This window comes from Schistocerca piceifrons, chromosome 9 (genome assembly GCF_021461385.2).
Source record: "Schistocerca piceifrons isolate TAMUIC-IGC-003096 chromosome 9, iqSchPice1.1, whole genome shotgun sequence".
In the NCBI taxonomy this organism is placed as follows: domain Eukaryota; kingdom Metazoa; phylum Arthropoda; class Insecta; order Orthoptera; family Acrididae; genus Schistocerca; species Schistocerca piceifrons.
This window is the reverse complement of record NC_060146.1, coordinates 81,483,601-81,509,057: the sequence shown is the minus strand read 5'-3', so window position 1 is coordinate 81,509,057 and position 25,457 is coordinate 81,483,601. Positions and strand designations below refer to the sequence as shown.

Sequence of the window (25,457 nt, the reverse complement as noted above, 5' to 3'; positions counted from 1 at the left end):
CTCTATACAATCACCATTCAGATTTAAATATTCACCATTCGGCTAACAGATTACAGTGGCGTTTGGTTTTGTGACTTGTCGTTTGTTTGATGTACAGAGCACAGAAGAGTCGTGAGTTTTGCTATTGCATTTGTCAGTGAACAGCACGTTTTGTTTCATTTTGTTCTGTGTATACTGAAACTGTAGGCTACGGAAACAACTTTACTTTGTTCCTAAAGGGGAAGGGGAAAAAACTATGAGTATACAATAGAGTTATGTATGCATTTTTACCTCTAATTATTACTTAATTACTAATGTCACCATTTGGAGTCATTCATGTGTTAATACGTATGGGGTACACAAGGATGAATTTGTATCATGAGAGTGTATTGTTTTTGTTCTTATATAACATTTTGTAGTTTTCATTCTTGCATCATATTTTCTTTATGGGTTAAGCATGGACAAATCAAGGCTCTACAGGATAGTGAAATTCTTCTTCGGCGTTGTGATGAATCTGAAATATCAGGTGACGAAATTATTTTGGGTGGTGAAATTGATGATGAACCACCAGTGCAGCAAGCATTGCCTCAACAGACAGAAGTTGAACTGGAGAGTTTTGATGATCCTCGTACTAATGATGAAACGCCTATAGCTGTTATGGATAGAAACTTTAGGAGCTGTAAATGCAAATTGCCTGTGCTGTGTGTGGGTACGCAAGGATCTGCAGGCCATGGATGTACAGTGTGCTGTGCAGTTTTCAGATCCACTAAGTGAAGAACATACCCCCTTCCAATATTTTGAAAGTTTTATTGATGAGACTATAATTTACAATTTAGTTACACAGACTAATGTATACTCAACTCAAGGGTAAGGCAAAGTATAAATGCTAGTGCCAATGCAATGAGACAGTTCATTGACATTCATTTAGTAAGTGGTATTGTGAGTGTTCCCATTTACAAGATGAATTAAGCAAATGAGACAAGCTATAAACAGATAGCTGACACGATGCCACTCTGTCAATTCTACAAGTTGAGGAAGTGAGACCTGAGTTTCTCCTGGTGTATACAACTTTTAAATAACTTCCGGGAATTCAGCCAGGTAACACTTTCAGCGACCGCAGATATTTCGGTGGGAGAACACCCTGCCATTGTCAAGGCAAACTGAAACGGACAGGCGGCATATGAGCAAATTTAAAACCTCGGTTCTCGGACTAAAGCACCAAAGATGACCAAAGACAGAGCTATTGATAGTGAGACTATGAATGCGCAGGTGAGGTAGCATTGACTCTGTCCCTCTGTTTTTTGACAAGGGAGAGAGCCAGATTCCAAATAGAGTTTAAACAGAAACGTCCATCCCTGTTAACGAGGTGCTTGCTAATTTAATCTCAACGAGCAGACAGATGGAATTGCGATGGGTAGTCCATTGTCTCCTGTGATCACAAATTTGTTTGTGGAAGACTTCGAGGAATGTGCATTGGAGTCGGCGCCTTTGAAACCCGCCTGTTTCTTTAGATACATTGACGATACCTTCGTTGTTTGGCCTCATGGTGGGGAGAATTTGAATCTCTTTCTAGAACATCTGAACTCGATCCACCCGTACATTCATTTTACGAGGAAAAGGATGGTTTCATTCCCTTTCTTGACGTATTGGTTAGGAGGAAGGATGATGGATCATTGGGATAGTCTACAGGAAACATACTCACACCGACTTGTACTTACAGGCTAATAGTTGTCACCATCCGGCTCAGCGTGAAGGGGTACTTCGTACCTTGGTACACAGGGCACATGTCGTTTCTGACGCTGAAGTTACATTTTGTCAAAATGGTTATAGTGTTAGACAGATTGAACGTGCGTTGCGCTATCGACCAACTGAACATCGGGTGACTGATGATAATTCTGAGTCAACACCTAAGTTTACTGCCTTTTTGCCTTACGTAGGAAACAAATCCAACAAGATCGGCCGTATTTTACAGAAATACGATGTGAAATGTGTTTTCTGACCTCCATCTAAAATTAGAGCACTTCTGAGTTCCGTTAAGGATGATCGTGGACTGCATAAGGCGGGTGTATATCGTATTCCTTGTAGCTGCGGCATGGCATATATTGGTCAAACTATCAGGACCATGGAGGACCGATGTACTGAACATAAACGGCACACACAATTACAGCAGCCAAGTAGATCTGCTATTGCTGAACATTGCTTGGATACTGGTCACCCCATGTTATATAATAACACCGAGATATTGGCATGCACGTCCAGCTATTGGGACAGTGTTATTAGCGAGGCAGTTGAGATTAAATTAGCGAGCAACCTCATTAACAGGGATGGAGGTTTCTGTTTAAACTCTGTTTGGAATCCAGCTCTCTCCCTTGTAAAAAAACAGAGGGACAGAGTCAATGTTACCTCACCTGGGCATTCATAGTCTTACTATCACTAGCTCTGACTTAGGTCATCTTTGGTGGCACTAGTGTTCAGTGTGTGTATTATCTTTCCTGCTTTAGTCCAAGAACAGAGGTTTTAAATTTGCATGTATGCCGCCTGTCCATTGCAGTTTGCATTGAAAATGGCGCGCTGTTCTCCCACCGAAATATCGGCGGTCGCTGAAAGTGTTACCCGGCTGAATTCCCGGAAGTTATTTGAAAGTTGAGGAAGTATTTGCATGTGAACGACAGTGCAAATATGTTGCCCAGATGTGACACACAGCATACAAATTGTCCAAGGTGAAGCCATCTTTAGATCAACTAAAGAACAATTTTCTCAAAACTGAAGTTGAAGAATACAATGGCATTGATGAACTTATTGCGCCTTTAAAATTACACACTTCTATGTGCCAGTATATAAAATCAAAGCCCCACAGATAAGACATAAAAGTATTTGTTTGAGCTGGTGCAAGTGGCTACATTTATGATTTTAAAGTGTATGTTGGGAAGGGAACAAACACTGCATGTAATCCTGAGTTAGGAATGAGTGGAAGTGTAGTGATGTGGCTGACTGAAATTGACATGCGTAGGCACATTCACAAAGTCTTTACAGACAACTGGTTTGCATCCCTTAATGCAGCAGCAAAGCTTAGAAATGAAGGAATATATGTTGTGGGAACCACCAGAAAAATCAAACTGGGTGGATGCAAACAGAAAACTGATGCAGAGATGAAAAAAGCAGCCAAAGGCACCTGTGATTATAGGGTACATGAAGAAAACAAAATTATAGTTTTGAAATGGTTTGACAATAAAGCTGTCCACCTGACTTCTCTTTATAAAGGCAAGGAACCTGTTGCAAATGTGGAACACTGGAGAAAAATAAACAGATCGTACATAGAAGTTCTATGTCAGAACATTGTGCTGGAGTATAATATGCCCACAGGAGGAATATGTCCATCCTGATATACTGAATAAACATAAAAAGCAAAAGGTACTACCTGAGAACTACACTCCTGGAAATTGAAATAAGAACACCGTGAATTCATTGTCCAGGAAGGGGAAACTTTAATGACACATTCCTGGGGTCAGATACATCACATGATCACACTGACAGAACCACAGGCACATAGACACAGGCAACAGAGCATGCACAATGTCGGCACTAGTACAGTGTATATCCACCTTTCGCAGCAATGCAGGCTGCTATTCTCCCATGGAGACGATCGTAGAGATGCTGGATGTAGTCCTGTGGAACGGCTTGCCATGCCATTTCCACCTGGCGCCTCAGTTGGACCAGCGTTCGTGCTGGATGTGCAGAACGCGTGAGACGACGCTTCATCCAGTCCCAAACATGCTCAATGGGGGACAGATCCGGAGATCTTGCTGGCCAGGGTAGTTGACTTATACCTTCTAGAGCACGTTGGGTGGCACGGGATACATGCGGACGTGCATTGTCCTGTTGGAACAGCAAGTTCCCTTGCCGGTCTAGGAATGGTAGAACGATGGGTTCGATGACGGTTTGGATGTACCGTGCACTATTCAGTGTCCCCTCGACGATCACCAGTGGTGTACGGCCAGTGTAGGAGATCGCTCCCCACACCATGATGCCGGGTGTTGGCCCTGTGTGCCTCGGTCGTATGCAGTCCTGATTGTGGCGCTCACCTGCACGGCGCCAAACACGCATACGACCATCATTGGCACCAAGGCAGAAGCAACTCTCATCGCTGAAGACGACACGTCTCCATTCGTCCCTCCATTCACGCCTGTCGCGACACCACAGGAGGCGGGCTGCACGATGTTGGGGCGTGAGCGGAAGACGGCCTAACGGTGTGCGGGACCGTAGCCCAGCTTCATGGAGACGGTTGCGAATGGTCCTCGCCGATACCCCAGGAGCAACAGTGTCCCTAATTTGCTGGGAAGTGGCGGTGCGGTCCCCTACGGCACTGCGTAGGATCCTACGGTCTTGGCGTGCATCCGTGCGACGCTGCAGTCCGGTCCCAGGTCGACGGGCACGTGCACCTTCCGCCGACCACTGGCGACAACATCGATGTACTGTGGAGACCTCACGCCCCACGTGTTGAGCAATTCGGCGGTACGTCCACCCGACCTCCCGCATGCCCACTATACGCCCTCGCTCAAAGTCCGTCAACCGCACATACGGTTCACGTCCACGCTGTCGCGGCATGCTACCAGTGTTAAAGACTGCGATGGAGCTCCGTATGCCACGGCAAACTGGCTGACACTGACGGCGGCGGTGCACAAATGCTGCGCAGCTAGCGCCATTCGACGGCCAACACCGCGGTTCCTGGTGTGTCCGCTGTGCCGTGCGTGTGATCATTGCTTGTACAGCCCTCTCGCAGTGTCCGGAGCAAGTATGGTGGGTCTGACACACCGGTGTCAATGTGTTCTTTTTTCCATTTCCAGGAGTGTATTTTCCATTCCATAGACGTGGCTTGTGTAAATGCTTGGCTGTTTTAGAGAGGACATTGTGGTCAGAAAAATGAGAAGTAGCAGACGCAGCAAGTGCCTCACTGAAGAAAGGAACTGGTACACCAGAAAGAAAGAGGGGCCGCCCAATCACAGATTCTCTAAGCCCAGCTGCTCCCAAAAGAAAGCCTAAGGCAATCTGCCCAGTTGCTGACGTGCACTTTGACCAAATCGGATACTGGCCTGAGCATTTAGATTCAGAATCAAGATGCAGACTTTGTAAAAAGGCCTATTCAACAGTCAAATGCTCCAGATGCAATGTTGCATTGTGTTTTAACAAACAAAACAACTGTTTCAGAAGTTTTGATTAAAAATAAATCAGTAAAAAATCAATTTTGTAGAACAATTTTCGGTTAAAAATAAATGTAAGATTCAAAGAAACATGCTGTTTTATTCCTTAACTAAACAGTAAAAAGTTTTAACACTTTCTAATAAAATAAATAAGAAATTAGTTTATGTATTTATACTAATTACTTTAAATCTAAGTAACACTTATGATGAATTTCAATGACAATGATGCCATTTAGAATAATTACTTTACTTTTTAACCAGTAGCATCAGAACAACTTCAGCAAAGCATATGGCGTATGTACAACATATATAGTAAATATTCATTTTTCCCAATTTTTCTCTAAATACCATGCACAAATAGTTAATGAGCAACAGATTCTCTCTGCATGAAACCCTGTTAGCTAAGATTACAACCGGGCTGTTACAGTATCTTCAAGTTCTTTATTGTAGCCGAGCCTCTGTTCAGAGTCCATGAAGAGATGGAAACCAGTTAGAGTGAAGTCTGGGCTGTAGGGTATATGTTCAAAAATGTCCCATTTGAACTGATGCAACAATTCTCACATTTGTTGGGCAGAATTCAGCCAAAAACTGTCATCTTAAATTGAGACACCAGTACCCTAGAGACCACAGCACTTATATTGAATTGTTATTTTCACTTATCTCGGTAGCTCACAGTAGTAGTAGTAGTAATAGTAGTAGTAGTTGTTGTTGTGGTCTTCAGTCCTGAGAGTGGTTTGATGCAGCTCTCCATGCTACTCTATCCTGTGCAAGCTTCTTCATCTCCCAGTTCCTACTGCAACCTACATCCTTCTGAATCTGCTTAGTGTATTCATCTCTTGGTCTCCCTCTATGATTTTTACCCTCCACACTGCCCTCCAATACTAAATTGGTGATCCCTTGATGCCTCAGAACATGTCCTACCAACCAATCCTTTCTTTTAGTCAAGTTGTGCCACAAACTCCTCTTCTCCCCATTTCTATTCAACACCTCCTCATTAGTTATGTGATTTACCCATCTAATCTTCAGCAGTAGACTTGAGAATTAACTGCCATTCACATTTCATAAAATCCAGAACAAGATTCCTTTGATGTCCCAAAAAGATAGTATCCATAAACTCTCCAACTGACAGGGTTTAGTGTCCTTTTTCCTGTTTTGTTACGGTAGGCAGTATGACCTCACATGATGGTCATCCATTTAGTTCCCTGTTGGGATCGACTCTTACCACTGGTCACAATTTCGTTTTGTAAGACTTCCCCTTTCACATTTTAATGATCACAGAGGTCCAGAGAAGAAGTCACCTGTTGAGTGCTGCTGTGGTTCATAGAAAGAATTTTTGGAATTCAATGACAACAGAACTTCCGGTAACCTGCTTGCATCTCCTGTATAACACTCCAAGGTGTTTGTGGAAGTTGCCGCCCCCCCCCCCCTACCCCCCACACACACACCTGTTAGCTAGACTACTACACTAGTATGAATGTAGTGTTACCTGAGGTTCACCAGTCTGCCAGGAAACTTGTCAAACGGTATGGCCCAGCAAATACAATACTTGAAGAAAAGCCTGCGGAGCTCTGACATTTCGAGAATGCAGTCCACATAGGGCTTTAATCTATAAAATTTAATATAACTGAACTCCAAAGTGTGCAATGCTGACACCTGAGCTATGTATGATATTGCTTTTCCACCAAGACATTGACAATAAGAAATTTTCAATCTGAAACACAGCAAAATTATATTTCTGTAAGACTGCTAACAGGATATATTTGAGCAAAAACCTTTTTAGTAAAGTTTATACAGATTTTTAGGATAATATAAATAGTACACTGTTGTCAGTAGTTCAAGTCATTGTTAAATCAAGTAACAGTGTAAAAGAAGCAATTTTTACCTATCTATAATCTATCATTAAGCGTTTAAATGCACTCAATTTCACCATTTTGTGTACACATACATGCACACAAACACATGTGCATTATGAAAAGGATACAGTGAAAAACAGTGGGGTTATAATTAAACTTTTGCTACTTGATCCAGTAGTGACAAAATTATTTACTGTATGGGAACCCAACTTTCTACGAATTATGTTCAAACTGCGCGCTACAGGATTTGTGATGTTAGCAGTATTAGTGTCGTGATTTGTCAATATATGCCAGTACTGATAGTGCATTACAGCTGAAGACAGTCTGGACAAGGCACGCGGGGCTTTATTTGTAAGGCTGTTTTATCAAAACAACAGTAATAGTGCTGCTACTCTTCACAAGTATCAATGCATTTAAGGAATATGGAGAAGTCCTCTTTCCACACTGGGGTTGAGGAATATTATTCATATATTCAAAATAACTGGTGATTTGGGAATTGCTCCTCGGAGAGGCCAACTGTGGTGCAAATTTTTGAAGAAGTTATGTTGCCACGGCTGAGTATGCCAAATTCAATGTGCTATTTTCGAGCAGTGCACGAGCTGTGTCAAGACAGCTGAACATTCCACAGTCCACCATTTGAAAAGTGCTGCGAACAACTATGAAATGGTATCCATACAAAGTTCCTGGCTGTTGTGTATGCAGATGGTCATCACACTGAGCAACACTTTGTAACCCGGAACTTAACATGGTATGCAATTAACAAATGTTACCCTCTCATGCAGAAATTAAGATGTGTTTCTTTCAATGATTTATTTGTTATTTCTCTTCTGCATGCCCTTACAAATGTTTCCACAAAGTTTCATCATCCTATGATCACATTTTTTTCACAGGAGCCCTCTCAAGTAGCAAAAGGTTAAATGAATACCCTGTATGTACGCACGTTATCTGCTGCTATTACCAATATAGATACTACAGTCTATAAGCTGGGACAGTTTTAAATATCACAAAATACTGCTACTCCATTGTACAATACATGACATTTATTACGTACTCACATACATGAACAATATAAATGAAACAGCATTAGAACTCAGAATCAGATTCCACTATCAGTTTCCATACTGGGGAAGGCTGCAACATTTAAAGAGTAGAACTATGGGGCCAGGACTCTTTGAGGAGCTTACAAACTGCATCTCCTTTGCTTTTTGTAATCAACTACTAAATAGCACCAAAAGCTAAATCTGAGATATGATCTATAGATATTATGTTACAACACTAAAGCCACATTTTCCGACATTTTATCATGACAAACACATTCTGGAGAGATCTTTCATGTGGCATAGGTTAGCTCTGCTGTGAACTTAATGTTTTTCATGTTTTCAGTTCTGAATCTGAAATATTTAATGATTTAAGCATTTGTAAAGCAAATGTACTGTATCTGTCGGGTTTTTAATCAATGCTTATGTATTGCAAATATATGCAGTTTAGGTGATACACCACATTAAAGATCTTTGCAAAAGGCATCTTTTTTAATACCTTTTTTGTTGAGCTGAAGTATCAGGAAGTGTGACATTGGTGACCAAACATGCTACTGTACATTGATTATTGATATTACTTATTATACCCTTGCATGGATATACACTGTTTTTTGATCTTGTTTGATGTTTGGTCAGGTACGAGTGTTCCAAGTTTCTTCAGTTTCCCTAAGCTCTTGTTTCAAATTTTACCTAATAAATTGTACACTGAATTCATGTTGTGCTATTTTCAGACTCATGGTATGCTATAGGTACTCACAATAAAATAAAACGCACTATAACTCGGGAACAATACGTTCACAAAAAGGAATGACATCAGTGAGTGAAGAAATTGTTGGTAACTATCAGTGATGGGACACATTTTGCATGCTTACTTCATCTAATTATTCATGAAAATCTCATTAGATGGTGCCACCTATGTTACCATATTCTAGTGAACTCTAGTGAGCCATTTACAACTTCGTGTGTCTTTCCAGCAAGGGATCTAAAAGCCAATGTCGGGAACAAAAAACTGTTTTCTACATAATGGAAACATTAATATTGAATGTAGGTTAATGACCCATCAAAGTATAATAAAAATGTACAGAGCCAGAGATTTGATAACAAAGCTTCTGCTGCTCTGTTGATTCCCTTTCATCATAAGTACGTGAGGTGATGGTAGGAGACCCTTAGGCAGGACGAACAGAGTGTTCAATGGATCCATATGAGCTGTACTACATGGGACTTAGGAACCCAAACTTCTGATACATAGAGCTAATTGGAATTTCAATGCGCACCCTTATCACTTAGCTACTACCTGTTCGAAAAACGTCACTCGATGTCAACAGTTCCAAAAACATTTACTGTCATTATTTACACCCTTGTGGTAAGCACACAAAATGTGTCTTGGTGATTTCAGCTCTGTAATTCATTACCGAGAAATATATTTTAATACATGCTCTGGAGAGGCTCCACCGCAGACCATTTTACTACAAGCCACGCCTGCTTAACAGACTTTCCAGGAAACCTAATGAATTCTCATACTGTATAAAACATCTTTTGCGTAGAGGTTTTGAACACACATATGCCTTCACTGGCAATATGTTATATAATTGTCATAATGTGCCAAATTTTTTATGTCTGGCAGCTGGGATGTCAATCTGCTTTTTAATGAATGGACGAATAGCAGGTGTAAAGGCTCAAACAGTGTAGTACAGTAGTTCAATGGCTACCTGAAAAACATGTGTCCATGAGCTGTCTAAGGGTTGGAGATTTCATTGTGGAAATGTGGATCTCTGGAAGAAGAATGTTTGGTTTAAAGTCCTGCCAATATCGAGGACATTAGAGATGGAGCACAAGCTCGAATTGCATCAAGGATGGAGAAGGAAATCAGTCGTGCCCTTTCAAAGGAACCACCCCAGCATTAGCCTGGAGCAATTTAGGGAAATCACAGATGTGACTCTCTGGAGTCCCCCAATGGGTTTAAGTCCTTGGTTGATTGCTTTTGCCACTGTATATCAACAATATTTCATTTGTGGTCTACAAGGTGTGATAAAAAAATGTAATGGGAATTTTTGTTTTTCTTAAAGAATCTTTATTCATTCATCAGCATCAACCTTGTTCCTTTCTAAATAATCCCCCTCGGATACAATATGCTTGTGGCAACACTTTTTCCAAACTTGGAAGCCCTTCTGGAACACACTTTTCGTTATGATATTCAGCTCCTTCAGTGATTCTGTTTTTATCTCATCAATGGTGGGAAATGAAAGAAATTGTAGGGGGCCATGTCCGGCTAATATGGTGGCTGAGACAATGTAACAGTTTTGTTTTAGATTTTAGTTTTTTTTGTGGTTGCAAGGGGGGGAGGGGGGAGGGGGGAATAATCACGAACAAGTGTGAAAGTGTGAGTGGGGAGAATTATTGTGATTAAATTTTCTTCAGATTGCTTGATGCAAATGGTGTACAACTTCCAGGAAATACTCCTTATTGACCATACAACCATAAGGCGGGAAACTCACGATGCACTATCCCATGGCAACTGAAGAAAAAAATGAGAAGAACCTTTGCATGTGATCGAACTTCTCAAATTTATTTTCGGTCTTGGCTCTTCAGGCAATGTCCAATGGTAGGATTGGGTGTCAGTTTTGATGTCACACCTGTGTATACATGTTTTATCACCTGTTAAAAAGCAACTTTAGAATTTCTGGATTATTGTCAACATGATTCAGCAATTCCTTAGCAATGTACATGAGCTGTGTTGCGACTCGTGTTGGTGCCGTTGGTAGGTTGGTATCGTGTAATAGGGATATTGGCATCTCGTTTTCTTCTTGTGTTTACTGGCGCCACTACGTTTGCTGGCGTTGTCTGTCCGGAAGTGGCAGCAGCAGCATTAGCGATATCTAGTACCGTGGTACTATCTTTGGAAGGAAGCGAAGTGTTTCATGGGTCGGGTGTGTCGGCAGTTCGGTTGGGACAGAGCAGCAGTGAGGTCCGGCAGCGCAAGGACATGCCGGGACCACTGGCAGCACAGAGGCATTGCCGGATCGAGGGGCTGTAATTGCGAGGGCCACAACCTCATTGTCCACCAGACCCAGGACGTTTGAGTTGAGTGAACATTAACCCAGTAGTGAAACCTCCACTATTATGAGATCACGCCTTTTGTTCATGCACTGCTGCTAGCAGGTTCGCTGAGATGAAGATTAACGAGTGGACTGTTTGCGGTTGGCAAAATTAATTAGCCGTCCTTCACTTCTTATTATTAAGCATTGAATTCCTTGTGTTTGTTGATGAAGTTCAACCAGCAGTATTTTTCTGCCTAGTGGCCGCCAATGCCCCAGTTACCTGCCCTGGGGGTTAGCATATTTTCGCGGCAGTGTACCTTTCCTCACCTTGCCGCTGCTGTATGGTAAGGCATGTACTTCGACAGCCTCCTTGATTGTGGTTCGGATATTTTGTTCTTTTGGATTACCTTGGCCGTAGTGGTTCCTTATGCTTCTGGATGTTCTAAACACCGGATTCTCAAGATGTAATGCTGTCTACCGGTTCTGCATTGCCAGGGTTATTCCATCGTTGTGTTGGTTAGCAGACATTAGGTAGATTTTGCAAGAGTGCTGGTTTGAGTTGCTGTCCGGTTAAGTGACCACAAGTCTTGGCTTCCTGTCTCATCGGTCACGAAAAGTTGAGTGACTTTCCCACGCCAATCCTTGAAGCACTGTCTGAGGCCCACTTCTCTCTTGGATTGATCAGATTGTGATGATTTTTTCTAAATATTTTAATTCTGAGTTATTACTATTGAGGCCTTCAGCCAAAAAATAATTTGAATTTCTGGTCAATAAGGCCTTCAGCCATGAGTGCCACTTGCTTAAGAATTTTTTATTAAACAGTGTGTCTTACCAGCCAGATCTGATAACTGTTCCTTATTGTCAACCTTGTTCACAATTGGTTCCAAATAAAGTGTACGTGACTTTAAAAAAATAAAATAAAAAAAATAATCTGAGCCACCAACGGTAACTGAGTAACGCCCCGTCCACACTGAATCCTACCTTCCCTAAGTACTACATCTGAGTCCACCTGATACTGTTTTTGGTTGAAATTCAAGAATTTCAGAACAAACTTTGCTGCTACATGTTTCATGCCCAAAATATCTGAAAAAACTGCTTAGTATGGAGACACAGGAATCACATCATCATCAGTAACCTCTCTGATGGTGATTCAGTGATTTTCCAGAAAAAAAATAATTTTCTTACTTCTTCCACACTGTCATCAGTAACTGATGTGCTAAGGTGTCCAAGGCAGTCACTGTCTTCAACGTCTTTTGAACTCTCTTTGAAACATTTATATGACTCAGACGAGATCTGCTAAATCCAGTCAACAATTCAAATTCGGTGCTGCACTTTATTCCATTTTTCAAGAGAAATTTAATGCATACTCTTTGATCCATCCAGCTTTGAAAGTAAAAATTTGCCAAGCACTTGAAAACACGTACAACCTATTCAACTGTCAACAATAAACTAAATATTCAAAACAGCTGAAAATGCAAACACACATCAGAAATGTGTGTACCAATATGATAAAGAAACTGGAAAAACCGCAAGCTCTGAGATCATTGCTGCTGCCGTATCAAGTTTTAATGGTGACCAGAATGAAATTTTCACTCTGCAATGGAGTGTGTGGTGATATGAAACTTTATTGCAGATTACAACTTTGTGGTTTATTGCTAGAGCACTTGTCCACAAAAGACAAAGGTCCCAAGTTCAGACATGTGCAACATCACTAGACATTTCTCACCCCATACAGTGTGTCAGTTTTCTTCTCTCTTGCTCTGCACATTATACAGTTTCTGGAGGATGTTTTCTTGATGGCATTGGCGGGAAGGGGAATAAACCTAGCAAAATGTGCCCAATTTTCTGCTTGCACTTTTAATGGGTAATCCCATAATGAAGCCATCCACGTCTAGAATAGTCTGGCGGTAGAGTGACTGTTTCTATTATGTCCTCAGCCAGCTGACTTCTAAACTGATTAAAACAAGATTTTTCTCCTGTTGCTTAGTTTAGTGTGACATATGAATTGAAAATCCCAATGTCCATCAGGTACAAGAAAATGTTGTTCTATCCTTTGGCATATCTTCTCATGACGGAGAAAGATAACAACTGCTGGTCTTGTCTGTCAACTGCATTCATTGATTTACTTGTGTTGTGTTACTGCTTGGGACTTCTGGACTGGAGTTTTGGTTTTCCTGCCAGTTTTTCCTGTTGCCGTCATACTGATATCTGTATGGATAGTTGATAGAATATTTACTTCTTTTATATCCATCGACTTCAGAGCCATGAGCCATGAGCCATTATCAGAACTATCAGAAACATCACATTCAAGAAATATTACTTTCAAGAAACACTGCTGTAACTTTTATTCAAAAGATTTTTTATGTCCTTGTCCGAGAGAAACTTTTTGCAATACAGCATTGCTTGCTATTACACAGCTGCTGAAAAAGCCTGAAAATGATTGCTTGTAACTCCCAAAATACCAAAAGAAATCAAATGTGGTATACATCACCAAATAGATCATTTTTTCAGCTTTCCAATGATACATAATGCACCACACACCATCTATTGACAGAAAATAAGAAACACTAAGAAGAAGCTATAGCTGACTGTACTCCCAGCCAACAATGTAACAGCAGCTTGAAACCTGCAGCCAGCTGTATAAGCCAATGGGTTAATAAATGTGAATACAGTACTGAGTGAAATGCTTTTCCAAAGTCAGAACACAGTGTCCTGCTGACTGGATAGATCAGTGGCTTTCCAGTTGTCGTGTAGGAAAAACACAAGGTAGGTTTTGCATCACAAGTATTTTTGTAATCCGTGCTTGTCGGCACAAAAGAAAACCATTCTGTTTGTGATAACTCATTACATTTGAGTGCAAAATGTGTTCTAAAATTCTGCAATAGGTGGATGTCAGAGAGATCTGATGGCAGCTTCACGAATCACTTCTGCTACCGATCATATAGATGGTATGATCCATGCTTTCTTCTAACCAACAGGCAGTTTCTTGTTTGAGTGATCCACAGTAAATTACTCTAAAATAGGTGCTGGCCCATACATAATTTCTGTCTAGAACCCAAGGATTCCACGGAACTAGTTCACTCTAACACTTTCAGCTGTTTCTCGAGGACAATTACACTAACATTTATATCACTCTTCTTTTCAACGGTGTGAGAATTGAACTGGGGCAGTCCTCCTGTTATTTCCTTTGTGAAAAACGTTTTAAACTGCAGTACAACATATCTGCTTTTGCTCTGCTACACTCAGTATGAGTTACCGTTTCACCACAAGACTCTGGACATTAACTTCGGGGCCACTAATTGTCTTTTCGGTCAGCATGGATTTTGTTTGAGTTCAGAAGAGTCCTTTTGATACGATTGTGCCACAGTTGTTGTTGAGCTGGAAGTGTGACTGAACCAAGTACAATAGTGAGAAAATTTTCGAGATTGATTGTGTGTGCAAGCTATGTTGCAAAGAAACTTTTTTTCTGAGATTAAGAAGGAACAGGGGTATTTCTAGAAGGGGTGGGGGTGGGGGGGGGGCATTATCTGACATGATAAAGATTGATGATAATAATTTCTAGAAATACCGGTATAACAGTTTGTCTAGGATAGCAATGAATGATCCTTTAGAGTCAGTCATAAGAATAAATTAAAAAATAAAAAATAAGAATAAATTAAAAAATAAAAAATAAGAATAAAATAAAAAATAAGAACAAAACAAAAAATAAGAATAAAATAAAAAATAAGAATAAAATAAAAAATAAGAACAAAACAAAAAATAAGAACAAAACAAAAAATAAGAACAAAACAAAAAATAAGAACAAAACAAAAAATAAGAACAAAACAAAAAAAGAACAAAATAAAAAATAAAAAAAGAATAAAATAATAAATAAAATTTCCAATACTGTGTACGTTTTAAAACTAGCGGAAGTGGGATGAGATAGGGCAGACATGTACTCTTCCCTTTCCAAACTCATTTCTGAACACAATTGAGCACGGCAGCAGAGTTCGAGGAGGTGTGAGGCAACTGTGTTTGACCACTGTTACTCAGGAAAGCACAAAATGGCTGTGGGAGAAGCGAGGCCACTAGAGGTTGGAGAAAACTGTGTTTCTGGAGAGCAGTGAAAGAGGCACCCCGAATGTTCTGGAAGGTTGATATAGGAGCATCTAACATTAAATTAAAAGGAAGATACAGTTTTGAGAGGAGAGCTACTCCTTGGCAACAGTAGAATGGACTTGTCCCTGCACACTGAAGCAGATAGACATGAAATGGTCAATAAAAATATTTTACAATAAGAATTATGAATGTTATGCAAGGTGAGGTATCTGACATCAGATGTTCGTTGAGGCTCAACATGATCGACATTGGCTGAGAGCAGACAGTGACACTTGAGGCAGCACAACCTCACTGATGCTCTAAGCGGAATTGGTAGTTTATCTGATGTTGCAAACTAAAACCATGTACACCTATGACAGTCTACTGCACAATGTCTCTCAAATGCATTGGTACATGGGCTATGGACACTATCTTGCAGTGTATATTGTGGAAGATGATTGTGTTTCGCCTTATGGTCATAACTGAGTGGGGACAATCAACAATAGAGCTGGATCTTATTGTGAATGGTGCCAAGCAGTGTCTTAAATATCCTAGTGTTTCACAGATAAAGTCCCTTATGGCATCATATTTCATATAGCAACCTTTGCATGAGCAGGTGTAATGATGGCCCATTGGCTTATCTTCCACTGGTGTTGCTAGTTCATAGAAAGCACAGTGGGCGACAGTTACTCAGAATTATTGGTTCAATGAATGTTCCTCAAATTATAACATGATATATAACATGATGCATATATATCTTTGAGTTGGAATATGATAAATATGTATACCAATAATGAAAACTCATGGATGGAAAAATACGTAAGATATGTGAAAAGCAACCACTTACCTTGTAGCGTAATGTGTGACTTTGGTGAAGTGATGTGCTGCAAAAATGAATGATGATTGCCAGTGTAAAAAGTTTAGTTGGGTACTGAATTTGTATAACCTGACGTTTGGCTGTACGTTTCATTTATGCTCACGTATCACAAGACAGATCGACACAGCGTATATGGTAGTTGAGCGAATGACAGACATCTTAAATCCATTCGTGGTCGAATGTAATGCACCTGCCATTGTTCAAGCGTAGTACAGAGGTGGACTGTGTAAAGATTTTTGTGGTCACTATTGGTTATCTATATTACCAGCCTGGCCATGTTGTTACATCTGAAGACAGCAGACTCCTTTCTCCAAGATGCAAAGTCTGTGTCAGCTATAAATCTAAAAGATCGATCATGAAAAATAAATTTATGTGCTGTATTTCACTGCCATTGTATACATTATGGTTTATACTTTATCACAGTGTACAACTTTAACCAAATTCACAATAAAGACTGGTCTTTGTCATTTTCACTAGACAGATGGAATATCCCATCATTTTTCGAGAATGTAATAGATTACGCCTCAGTGGTAACTGCTAGTCGGACGGCTTATTCCTAGTAGTCAGGTCCAGCCTTAGAGATACAGTGTGAACCACGGAAGAAAAGTGGCTGTGACAATGCCTATGACATCGTGGGGAGAAGGGAAAACCTGTATCTGTACATCCAGTTGGAATCTGTTAACTAACACAGACCATTTGTGGATGTAGTCCGTATCAAACTATTTGTAATTGTCCGCATAATTAACCAACTTCATTATGCACGGTCATTATAAATGAGAATATAAAATTTATCTAAAAACAAAGATGATGTGACTTACCAAACTAAAGCGCTGGCTCGTCGATAGACACACAAACAAACACAAACACACACACGCAAAATTCAAGCTTTTGCAACGAACTGTTGCCTCATCAGGAAAGAGGGAAGGAGAGGGAAAGACGAAAGGATGTGGGTTTTAAGGGAGAGGGTAAGGAGTCATTCCAATCCCGGGAGCGGAAAGACTTACCTTAGGGGGAAAAAAGGACGGGTATACACTCGCACACACATACATATCCATCCACACACATATACAGACACAAGCAGACATATTGCTCCCGGGATTGGAATGACTCCTTACCCTCTCCCTTAAAACCCACATCCTTTCGTCTTTCCCTCTCCTTCCCTCTTTCCTGATGAGGCAACAGTTTGTTGCGAAAGCTTGAATTTTGTGTGTATGTTTGTGTTTGTTTGTGTGTCTATCGACATGCCAGCGCTTTCATTTGGTAAATCACATCATCTTTGTTTTTAGATATATTTTTCCCATGTGGAATGTTTCCCTCTATTAATTCACAATATAAAATTTGATACACAAGCTTAATCTACATTGCCACCCAATATCGCGATAAAGTAGAAGCAAAACATCGCAACCTACAGATGATTGATGTGTTGGCCACACAAACACATAATAGAAAATGGTTAAAATTAGCTTTTGAGCTCTCGATTATTTTGCAGTAAGAGTACACACATTCACACATGCAACCACACAGATACCAAAGTGTACACACTCAACGCAGCAGAATGAATACCAACTTAGTTTAGAGCACAGGGCCTCAACAATATAGTCTGCTCTTTCTGGGCATGTTGAGTACTTACTTTCTGGCCAGCTGTCCACGTCCCCATCCTGTAATTTCATTCAAAGTGTACGCATGTTCCACCACAATCTGAGAACTTTTGCAGTGAATGAAAGGCAGGTGAGTATTGCAGGTTGCAGTGTAGCTAACGTGCACCGACTTTTAGGAGCAAACTACGCTTTAGGGCACGAATGCGGGTGCCTGTACCTCAAACTGCCACCAATGTGTGTAAGTTCCTTCTCTAGAGATTTTGTGCGAGTTCTGCTTTTCACCTATCTTGTATGAATAAAAGTCTGTGCCATATAACGAAATTGGACGCGAAGTTACAAGCATTTAATGCAAAACAAACATACTGTCGTGTTGCTCACACTTACGTTTCCAGCTTTTTAAGTTGGTGGAGTGGCTCAAAAAGAGCATCTGTGTGATGCGCACAGCTGAGCAGTTCAAGTTCTCGTAGGTCCGGGCAGTGCTGCACCACGGTGCGCACCGTCTCATCCTGCACTATGCAACTCAGCTGAAGGTGCTGTAGTTTCTGCAATCGTCCGTTCCTAAAGGGACAGTAAACAGGTGTGTACTAGACTTATAACAAAATGTACAACATACAAAAACTATCTAATGCAAAATGTCGGAAACTCTGTGAGGCTTTTCTCAGACAATACTCTCGTCTGCAGGGAGGTCACAAGCCCAGAGTATAGTACCACAAAGCAGGAAGATTTCAGAGGATCTGTGATGCGTGCAGTGACTGGAAGATAATACTAATGTACATAAATGTAACATACTACACATAAATAAGCAGAGACACTGATTAATGTCCGGTAAAGCTGTTGGTGATAAATCAGTGAAAATGTTAACAACAATAAAATATTTAATTGTATACATCTGGAACAATAAAATATTAATGACTATAAAAAGTTAGTTCTGTTGTAAGCAGATGCCAGGTTATGACTCCTAGGAAGGAAAAAAAAAAAGATTAAAAAAAGAAATGAATCGACTGAACCTTACATATTCCTTCACTGGGTATCATTAAGTGAGGACGTATATGAAAGTGACCAAAACAATGAGAATTTTTTTTATTGGCTCTTCATTTACTACATGGAACTGAAATTTCAGTTCCTCAATATTATCTTCCATTTCCACTTCTAAGTGTGATAAAAATAATAATTAACAAAAGCTTGCATGGGCCACGCCCCTTTGTTGTCCTGTATTTCCACATATTATTTATTCCAGCAGTGTTTTCTTCCAGTTTTATGGAGCCACAATGTGGGGAATATTTTGGTGTTTAGCGAATTCAGTATGCGCATGGAAAACTCAAAATCCTAATGAAATTTCCAACTCCCTGGTAGGGTAACCATGCCCCAAGACAACATTTGTTTCCACAACTGCTGATGAATTTGCACCATATGATGCTTGTTTAGTTTTTAACTGTACTAATCTTGCAGACTACAGACTCTAGAGAGGCTAGTATTTGATCCAAGAGCTTTCACATTGGCGACATTGAAGGAAATCACAAGCAGGAGAATTGATGCTGCTGACATTACTGTTACTCAGTTTGAAAATCAGATTAACCTAAGAGGACAAGCGAAGTAAAGACTACTTGAGGATGAAAAGGAGAAAGCATATGTTTTGCACTAGTTTGCACTGATAAGGTAAGGCCTAACATAAACACTGTCAAATCTTTAACTCAAGCTTCCCATAATCTACATTTTGCCAATTTTATGTAATTAAATTTGGCGTAAATCAGTCACTACTATAGTGAAACATTCTGTGGAAGGAATTTTCATTTACTACTATAGTAAACTGTAATATAATACTATAATGTTAACAAGAAACCTGTTGTTTCTTTCAAACTATTAATTGTATTTTAGTATGTAGCCTATATGACGTTGTCTATTGCTGTAATGGCCGAATGACAATAAAATTATTATTATTATTATTATTATTATTATTATTATTATTATTATTATTATTATTATTATTATTAAGGCAAACCTCTAAGATTTTTTTTCATAGGAATTTGAATAGCTGTAAAAATCTAGCAAAAGAAGGTATCAATATTCTGTTCCACAGATATTTGTAATAATGATATATCAAACTTTGTACACAAGAACATTAATTCCAGTCTGACAGAATTTCATAGAAGGGACATTTGTACTCATCTTGTTGAAAAAATTTCAATTATTTATAATTAAAACATATAACTTCAATAAGCATGAAAACATATGTGTGTATCCATATGACATTCTTTAACAACTGTGCCAAATTTAGTTACATTGCCTTGAGAACTTCAGATTTTTTTCAAAGTACTGCAACTTCGCATATGTCCCCCCTTAAAAGAGCAAATAGAGAAAAGCCAGCAAAGACCAGCCAGTTTTCTCTCTCCATTATATAGTATGTGCAACACTGTAACAGAAATCCTATGAATTCCAGTGGCAGATGTTACAGGAGCCATTCTGCTCTGTGCAGAAGCTTACTGTTAATATTTTGAGAAAATTTGTTCCATGAAGTGAAAAGCTAGATACTGCTTCCTCCTCACACGCAGCTTGTAAAATAATTGTGACTGGAAAATAAAGAGAATTTAGACCTCGCATGAGGTATTATATTACATGCCCTGTGCACCGTTTGCAAGCAGAACAGGTATGAGGTGAAATGACAGTTCCCTCCACCACACACTGTAATGTGCCTCATGGGGAATACTTGGAGGTGTACAACTACATCATAAGTTTACGTATGTTGATAGGCCTGTGGCTCCTGGTACGTAACATGGTAAAACATTCTTTTTTTTGTGCTGGTAAGGAATTCCTACACTGATACAAGGAATTCCTACCGCAATACACTGTTGTTTATTGCCAGTGTACCTTGTTAGACACTAATTAAAATTTTATGACATGAAATGACTTCTTTTCCAGTATATATGAAACACTCATACTCAGTCATATGAAACTCATTTATTCATTTGTCGTGTTCTGCAGTCCTCAATAAGGAGCGGAGCTTCCTGGAACAGGAGGGCCAGAAAACAAAGAAATTAAGATTTAACTAATTCAAATTTTACAAGCAGTAGGTGTATTTTCTATGGAAAGGATGAGAATCCAGCTGAGCCGTGATGCTATAGGAAGTATTGAAAATCAAGTTAGTTAGTTTCATGTTCCACAATTCAACTGCAACATAAACTGTAAAGTGGAATGAGTCATTTTTCGTTCACGTTGCAAGATAGCTTGTAAATATGGCTCATCCTGAACATTTATAACTGTACTTACAATCACTTTTAAATATACATCTATGAGTTAGTAATTCCTGCCCACCACCTTTTACACATCATAATAACAGAATATTTTTTTTATGAAACAGAAGGAGTTGTCGATGAGAAACTTTATTTTGTTTTCAAATTTTTCTTTTTGCCAGTCGGACATTTTATAACACTGGGTAAGTTATCAAAAATTTTAGTTGTAGCATTGGGCATTTCTTTTTGTGCTGAAGACAACCTTAATGTGGAGTAATGAATTTCATTTTTCCTTCTGTCGTTTTGAGTAGTGCTGGATTTTTCAAAACAAACTGCGTGAGGGAATAAATATACTGTGAAGCACTAGTCAGAATGCCCAACTCCTTAAACAGATGTCTACAAGACGATCATGCGTGAGCACCACGTATTATTCTCATAGTATGTTTTTCAGTAATGAAGACTTCCTTTTCTTATAGATGAATTACCCCACAACATTATTCCATATTAAATTCTTGAATGAAAATATGCAAAATATATCCACTTACAGATCTGTCTCTCCCCAAGATTTGTGATGGTTCTAAGTGCAAATGTGGCTGATTTAAGTGGTTTCAGGAGTTCCAAAATGTGCTTTTATCAATTTAAATTTTTATCAACATGGATACCTACAAATTTTGAACCGTCCAATCTATTTATTATTCCCCTTATTATGTTACACTTACCGTTGGTGTAGCAACCCCAAGATGTGCAAAACTGAATAAATTTTTTTAATTCAAGGTGATACCGTCACAGAAAACCACTCAGTGATACTTTTAAGAACCTTGTTTACCATTCTTCTGGTGCTATATGTATGCTTGGAGTGATTACAACACTACAATCAATAGCAGAAATAACTATATGTTTACCATTCTTTTGGTGCTATATGTATGCTTGGAGTGATTACAACACTAGAGTCATTAGCAGAAATAACTATTTCTGTTTGATGTACATTAGACGGAAGATCACTTACACATATGAGGAATAATAGCAGACCTAACATTGAGCCTCGAGGACACCCATATGCGATTCTCCCCAATCAGAACAATGTCCCCAGACTAAAATGGTTGATTCTTTTGGTTAGATCTGACATTATCCATTGCTTGGCTATACCATCAATTAAATAAAAGTTCTGTTTATCTAAGACAGTACTGTAATTCACAAACTCGAATGCCTTATTTTGGTTGTACTAAATACCAACTGGCACTGTTCTCTTATTTAACATTTGTAAATTTTGCTGAGTGAACATGTAAATGGCATTCTCAGTAGAGTAACTCTTTTGAAATCCAAACTGTGATTTACTGAAGATATTATTGGAGCTTACATGAGAGATTATTCTATAATAAATCAACTTGTCAAAAAGTTTAGAAAATGTCAGTACTGAAACTGCTCAATTATTATTGATGTTATCTCTTATCGTCTTTGAAATATGCCGTTGTTAAACCCCTCTTTAAGACTCTCTCTCTGGAAATTCTTGAGCTAGTGATGGATAACATATTTCAGAGAAGGCAGAGCTTATTGTATGTGATTAAATCATTAGTACGCTACTGAAAACACCATCAAAACCAGATGAGCTTTTATTTTTGAGGGAATACACAATTTTCTTAATTTCAGAAGTTGGTGATACATTTATATAATTGAATTTTATGTGAGTTGCTTTCTCAACATAGTGTTGTGATTTTTCCCTGTAATTGTTTGTCGTACACTCAACATTTAAGTAAACTGATATGACAAGACATTAGGAAGTTCTTCACAGAATTGGTGGGGGATGGAATGTGCCAAAGCCACAGAAAGAAGAAGGAATAAAGTGACAGTATGTGTGTCGATACATCATGGAACATACCCACATATTATAAACTCGTGCCACTGAACACAGTTCTTTTTTCTTGCAGGGTCCAATTATACTCCTCAAGCCACTTTACATTGTATGGCAGAGGTATCTCTGCCACCAATCTCTCTTCCCCCCTTCCTGTTCCACGCACAAACTGCAAAAAATGAATGTTGCTGAATCTCCATATAAAGGCTCATTTCTCTGATCTTCTCCTTGTGTGCATTTCACAAGACATTGGTATGTTTTTAATTTTCTTTCCAATTGGTAGGAATTCCCAATTTATTGGTTTACTTTAGATAGAAACTTCTCAAATATCTTGACAACAACAACTAAAAGCGTACAGGAGTAAATGTATTGGGAACTGAATGTAAGAATTTCCAGATCCTTAGAAACTCTTCTACAAGTTGCTCAATTATCTACTTTACACAATATCCATACTGATTACTTCTGTTGAACAAACAATTACTTCACTTTATGTGAACCGCTATAGAAGATAGGGAGTGAAACCATGCAAAACAAACCAACACTCTTGTCTTTAGGTCAACATACAGAAGTGACTTCTAAGGGCAAAACACACTGAACTGAGTTTCTTGCTTATTTTATCTGTGTGTCGACTCCATCCTGACTTGTTAAGCAGCTCCACACAAAGGAATTTCCACAGTGTGTTTCATTTAGAGTACAGTCATTAATGATTTCTCACAGTTCAAACATGCCTTTTGACTTGTCTGAAACTGAATAATATTAGTATTTCTGAGATAAAGAAGGGAAGAATGAAGACTAGGGTTTAAATGAAATGACACTATTTCCGAGTCTTTACTGGCCTCAGAAAAATATGATTTTATGTATGTAGACTGAAGCAGCAAGTGACAATTTGTACTGAGGCTGGGAGTCAAACCCAGGTCTTCTTACTATACAGGCGCATTGGCCAATAAACCCTTCTGGCACAGTGGTTCACACAACTGCACAGATTAGCCTGGCATGCCTCCCCCCCCCCCCCCCCCCTCTCCCCCCTCCTCGATCTAACTGCTCATTGCTGCCCCAGTCTGACACAACTGCTTAGTAAGCAGGAGATCCAGGTTTGATTCCCAGCCTTGATACATATTTTCACTCGCTGCTTCAGTATATATACACAAAAAAATCGTACCTGTACGAGACTAGCGAAGTCTCTGAAACTGTGCCATGTCATTTGCATTAGTACTTGCACTTGCATTTCAGGCAGGATCCTCCATTTACGTTTGATGCTGAGGTGGTATTCCAAAACACGGAGCCTCAGTAATTCTGTAGTTCTGTTCACTTTTAAGGGGGGAATTAAAACTAGTATGGAGCGGCAATGATAATTTGGATCGAGGAGAGGCGAGCCAGGGTAATCCGTGCAGTTGTGTGAACTGCTGTGTCAAGATGGCTTAGTGGCTAATGCATCTGCCTAGTAAGCAGGAGACTCGAGTTCAATTCCCACTCATGGTACAAATTTTCACTTGACGCTTCAGTTTGTATACATAAAACCAGGGTTTAATGTCCTGTTGACATTGATGTTATTAAAAACAGAACACAAGCTCAGATTGCTTCAAGGATGGGAAAAGAAGTAGACCATGCCCATTCAAAGGAACCCTCTCAGGATTTGCCGGGAGCGATTTAAGAAAATTGCGGAAAACCTAAATCTGGATAGCCAGAAACAGATTTGAACTACAGTCCTCTCCTGTATGTGAGCCCAGTGTGCTGACTAACCCTGTTGTGAGAGATAAGGATTTAAACTGTTAGGGGCAAAGCACTCTCAGGCTCATACTGCTATCTTCTGAGCTAGTCTGGTAACAGTTTGATTAGATTAGCTCAGTTGTGCCACTGGCAAACATTAAAGCTTTGGAACATACCAACAGACATTGTTAGGAAACAAAAATTGAAATTCATATGGAAAAATGCAGCCATATTTGGATCCTGTAGGATAAGCTACATTATCTACTTTGGCTAGGGCTATTTCTAATCACAGATGATAGGAAACTTTTTGTTTAGATTAACTTCCCACCAGGTCCTAACCCAATCTGTACGGTGGGTCCAATATTGCCACTACATGAAACACAGTCCAGCCATGGCGAGTGAACAGTCGACAGCTGATACTCTTGACATCGCCGTAGCGCCATAAGCTCCACTGGTAACTTTTCACGAAACATCCCTACGATTCACACTATCCTTGTTAGCCACACCTCAACTGTGAGAAAACAAACTCCTTTTACCAGGAAAGTGTCTCTCCTGTACACCAAGCTTGAACATCGTGCTTCGAAGGGCTCTAGGGAACAGCTGAACAATGGGAAGAGAAATTTTTTTGTTGTGGACTGAAACAGGCAGGTTTGAAAAAGCATTAAAATGTTTATTACATCACAACACATTACTGTACAGTAGTTATATTTTATGGATCTTGTACAGAGGCAGCTCTGGGGTGTGAAAAGTACTCAAACATGTACATTTTACTTACGTGTGTTATCATCACTTAAGTCGTTACCACAAAACATTATTGTATTACAGTGCTAATTTTGATTATAAAGTAACCTAACCCTCAATTTTAAGTGTTTCTGTGAAGATATTTGCAATGCAGTAGGAGGGGTTACCCAACAGAATGTTCTTTACTTCAGTCTGAAACTCCAGCAAGTTGTTGAATACGTGTGCTGCCACCAACCTGACTACTTCCTGCACTAATCTAAATCTAGAGATCATTTT

General features: G+C 39.5%; 1 protein-coding gene across 6 annotated transcripts in view; it reads right to left on the bottom strand.

Annotated features, from left to right (window-relative positions):
- LOC124717119 (F-box/LRR-repeat protein 17-like) overlaps positions 1 to 25,457 on the bottom strand; it is a 78,398-nt gene that overhangs the window by 2,326 nt on the left and 50,615 nt on the right. For 4 of the 6 annotated variants that reach the window (XM_047243844.1, XM_047243845.1, XM_047243846.1 and 1 more), the window contains exons 6-7: positions 18,042 to 18,215; positions 6,664 to 6,888 (exon numbers count right to left, since the gene is read on the bottom strand). In XM_047243844.1, the coding sequence (XP_047099800.1) occupies positions 6,664 to 6,888; positions 18,042 to 18,215 (399 nt within the window). The remainder of the gene's footprint in view (positions 1 to 6,663; positions 6,889 to 18,041; positions 18,216 to 25,457) is intronic. The other 2 variants (XM_047243847.1, XM_047243848.1) reach the window with 2 other exon arrangements.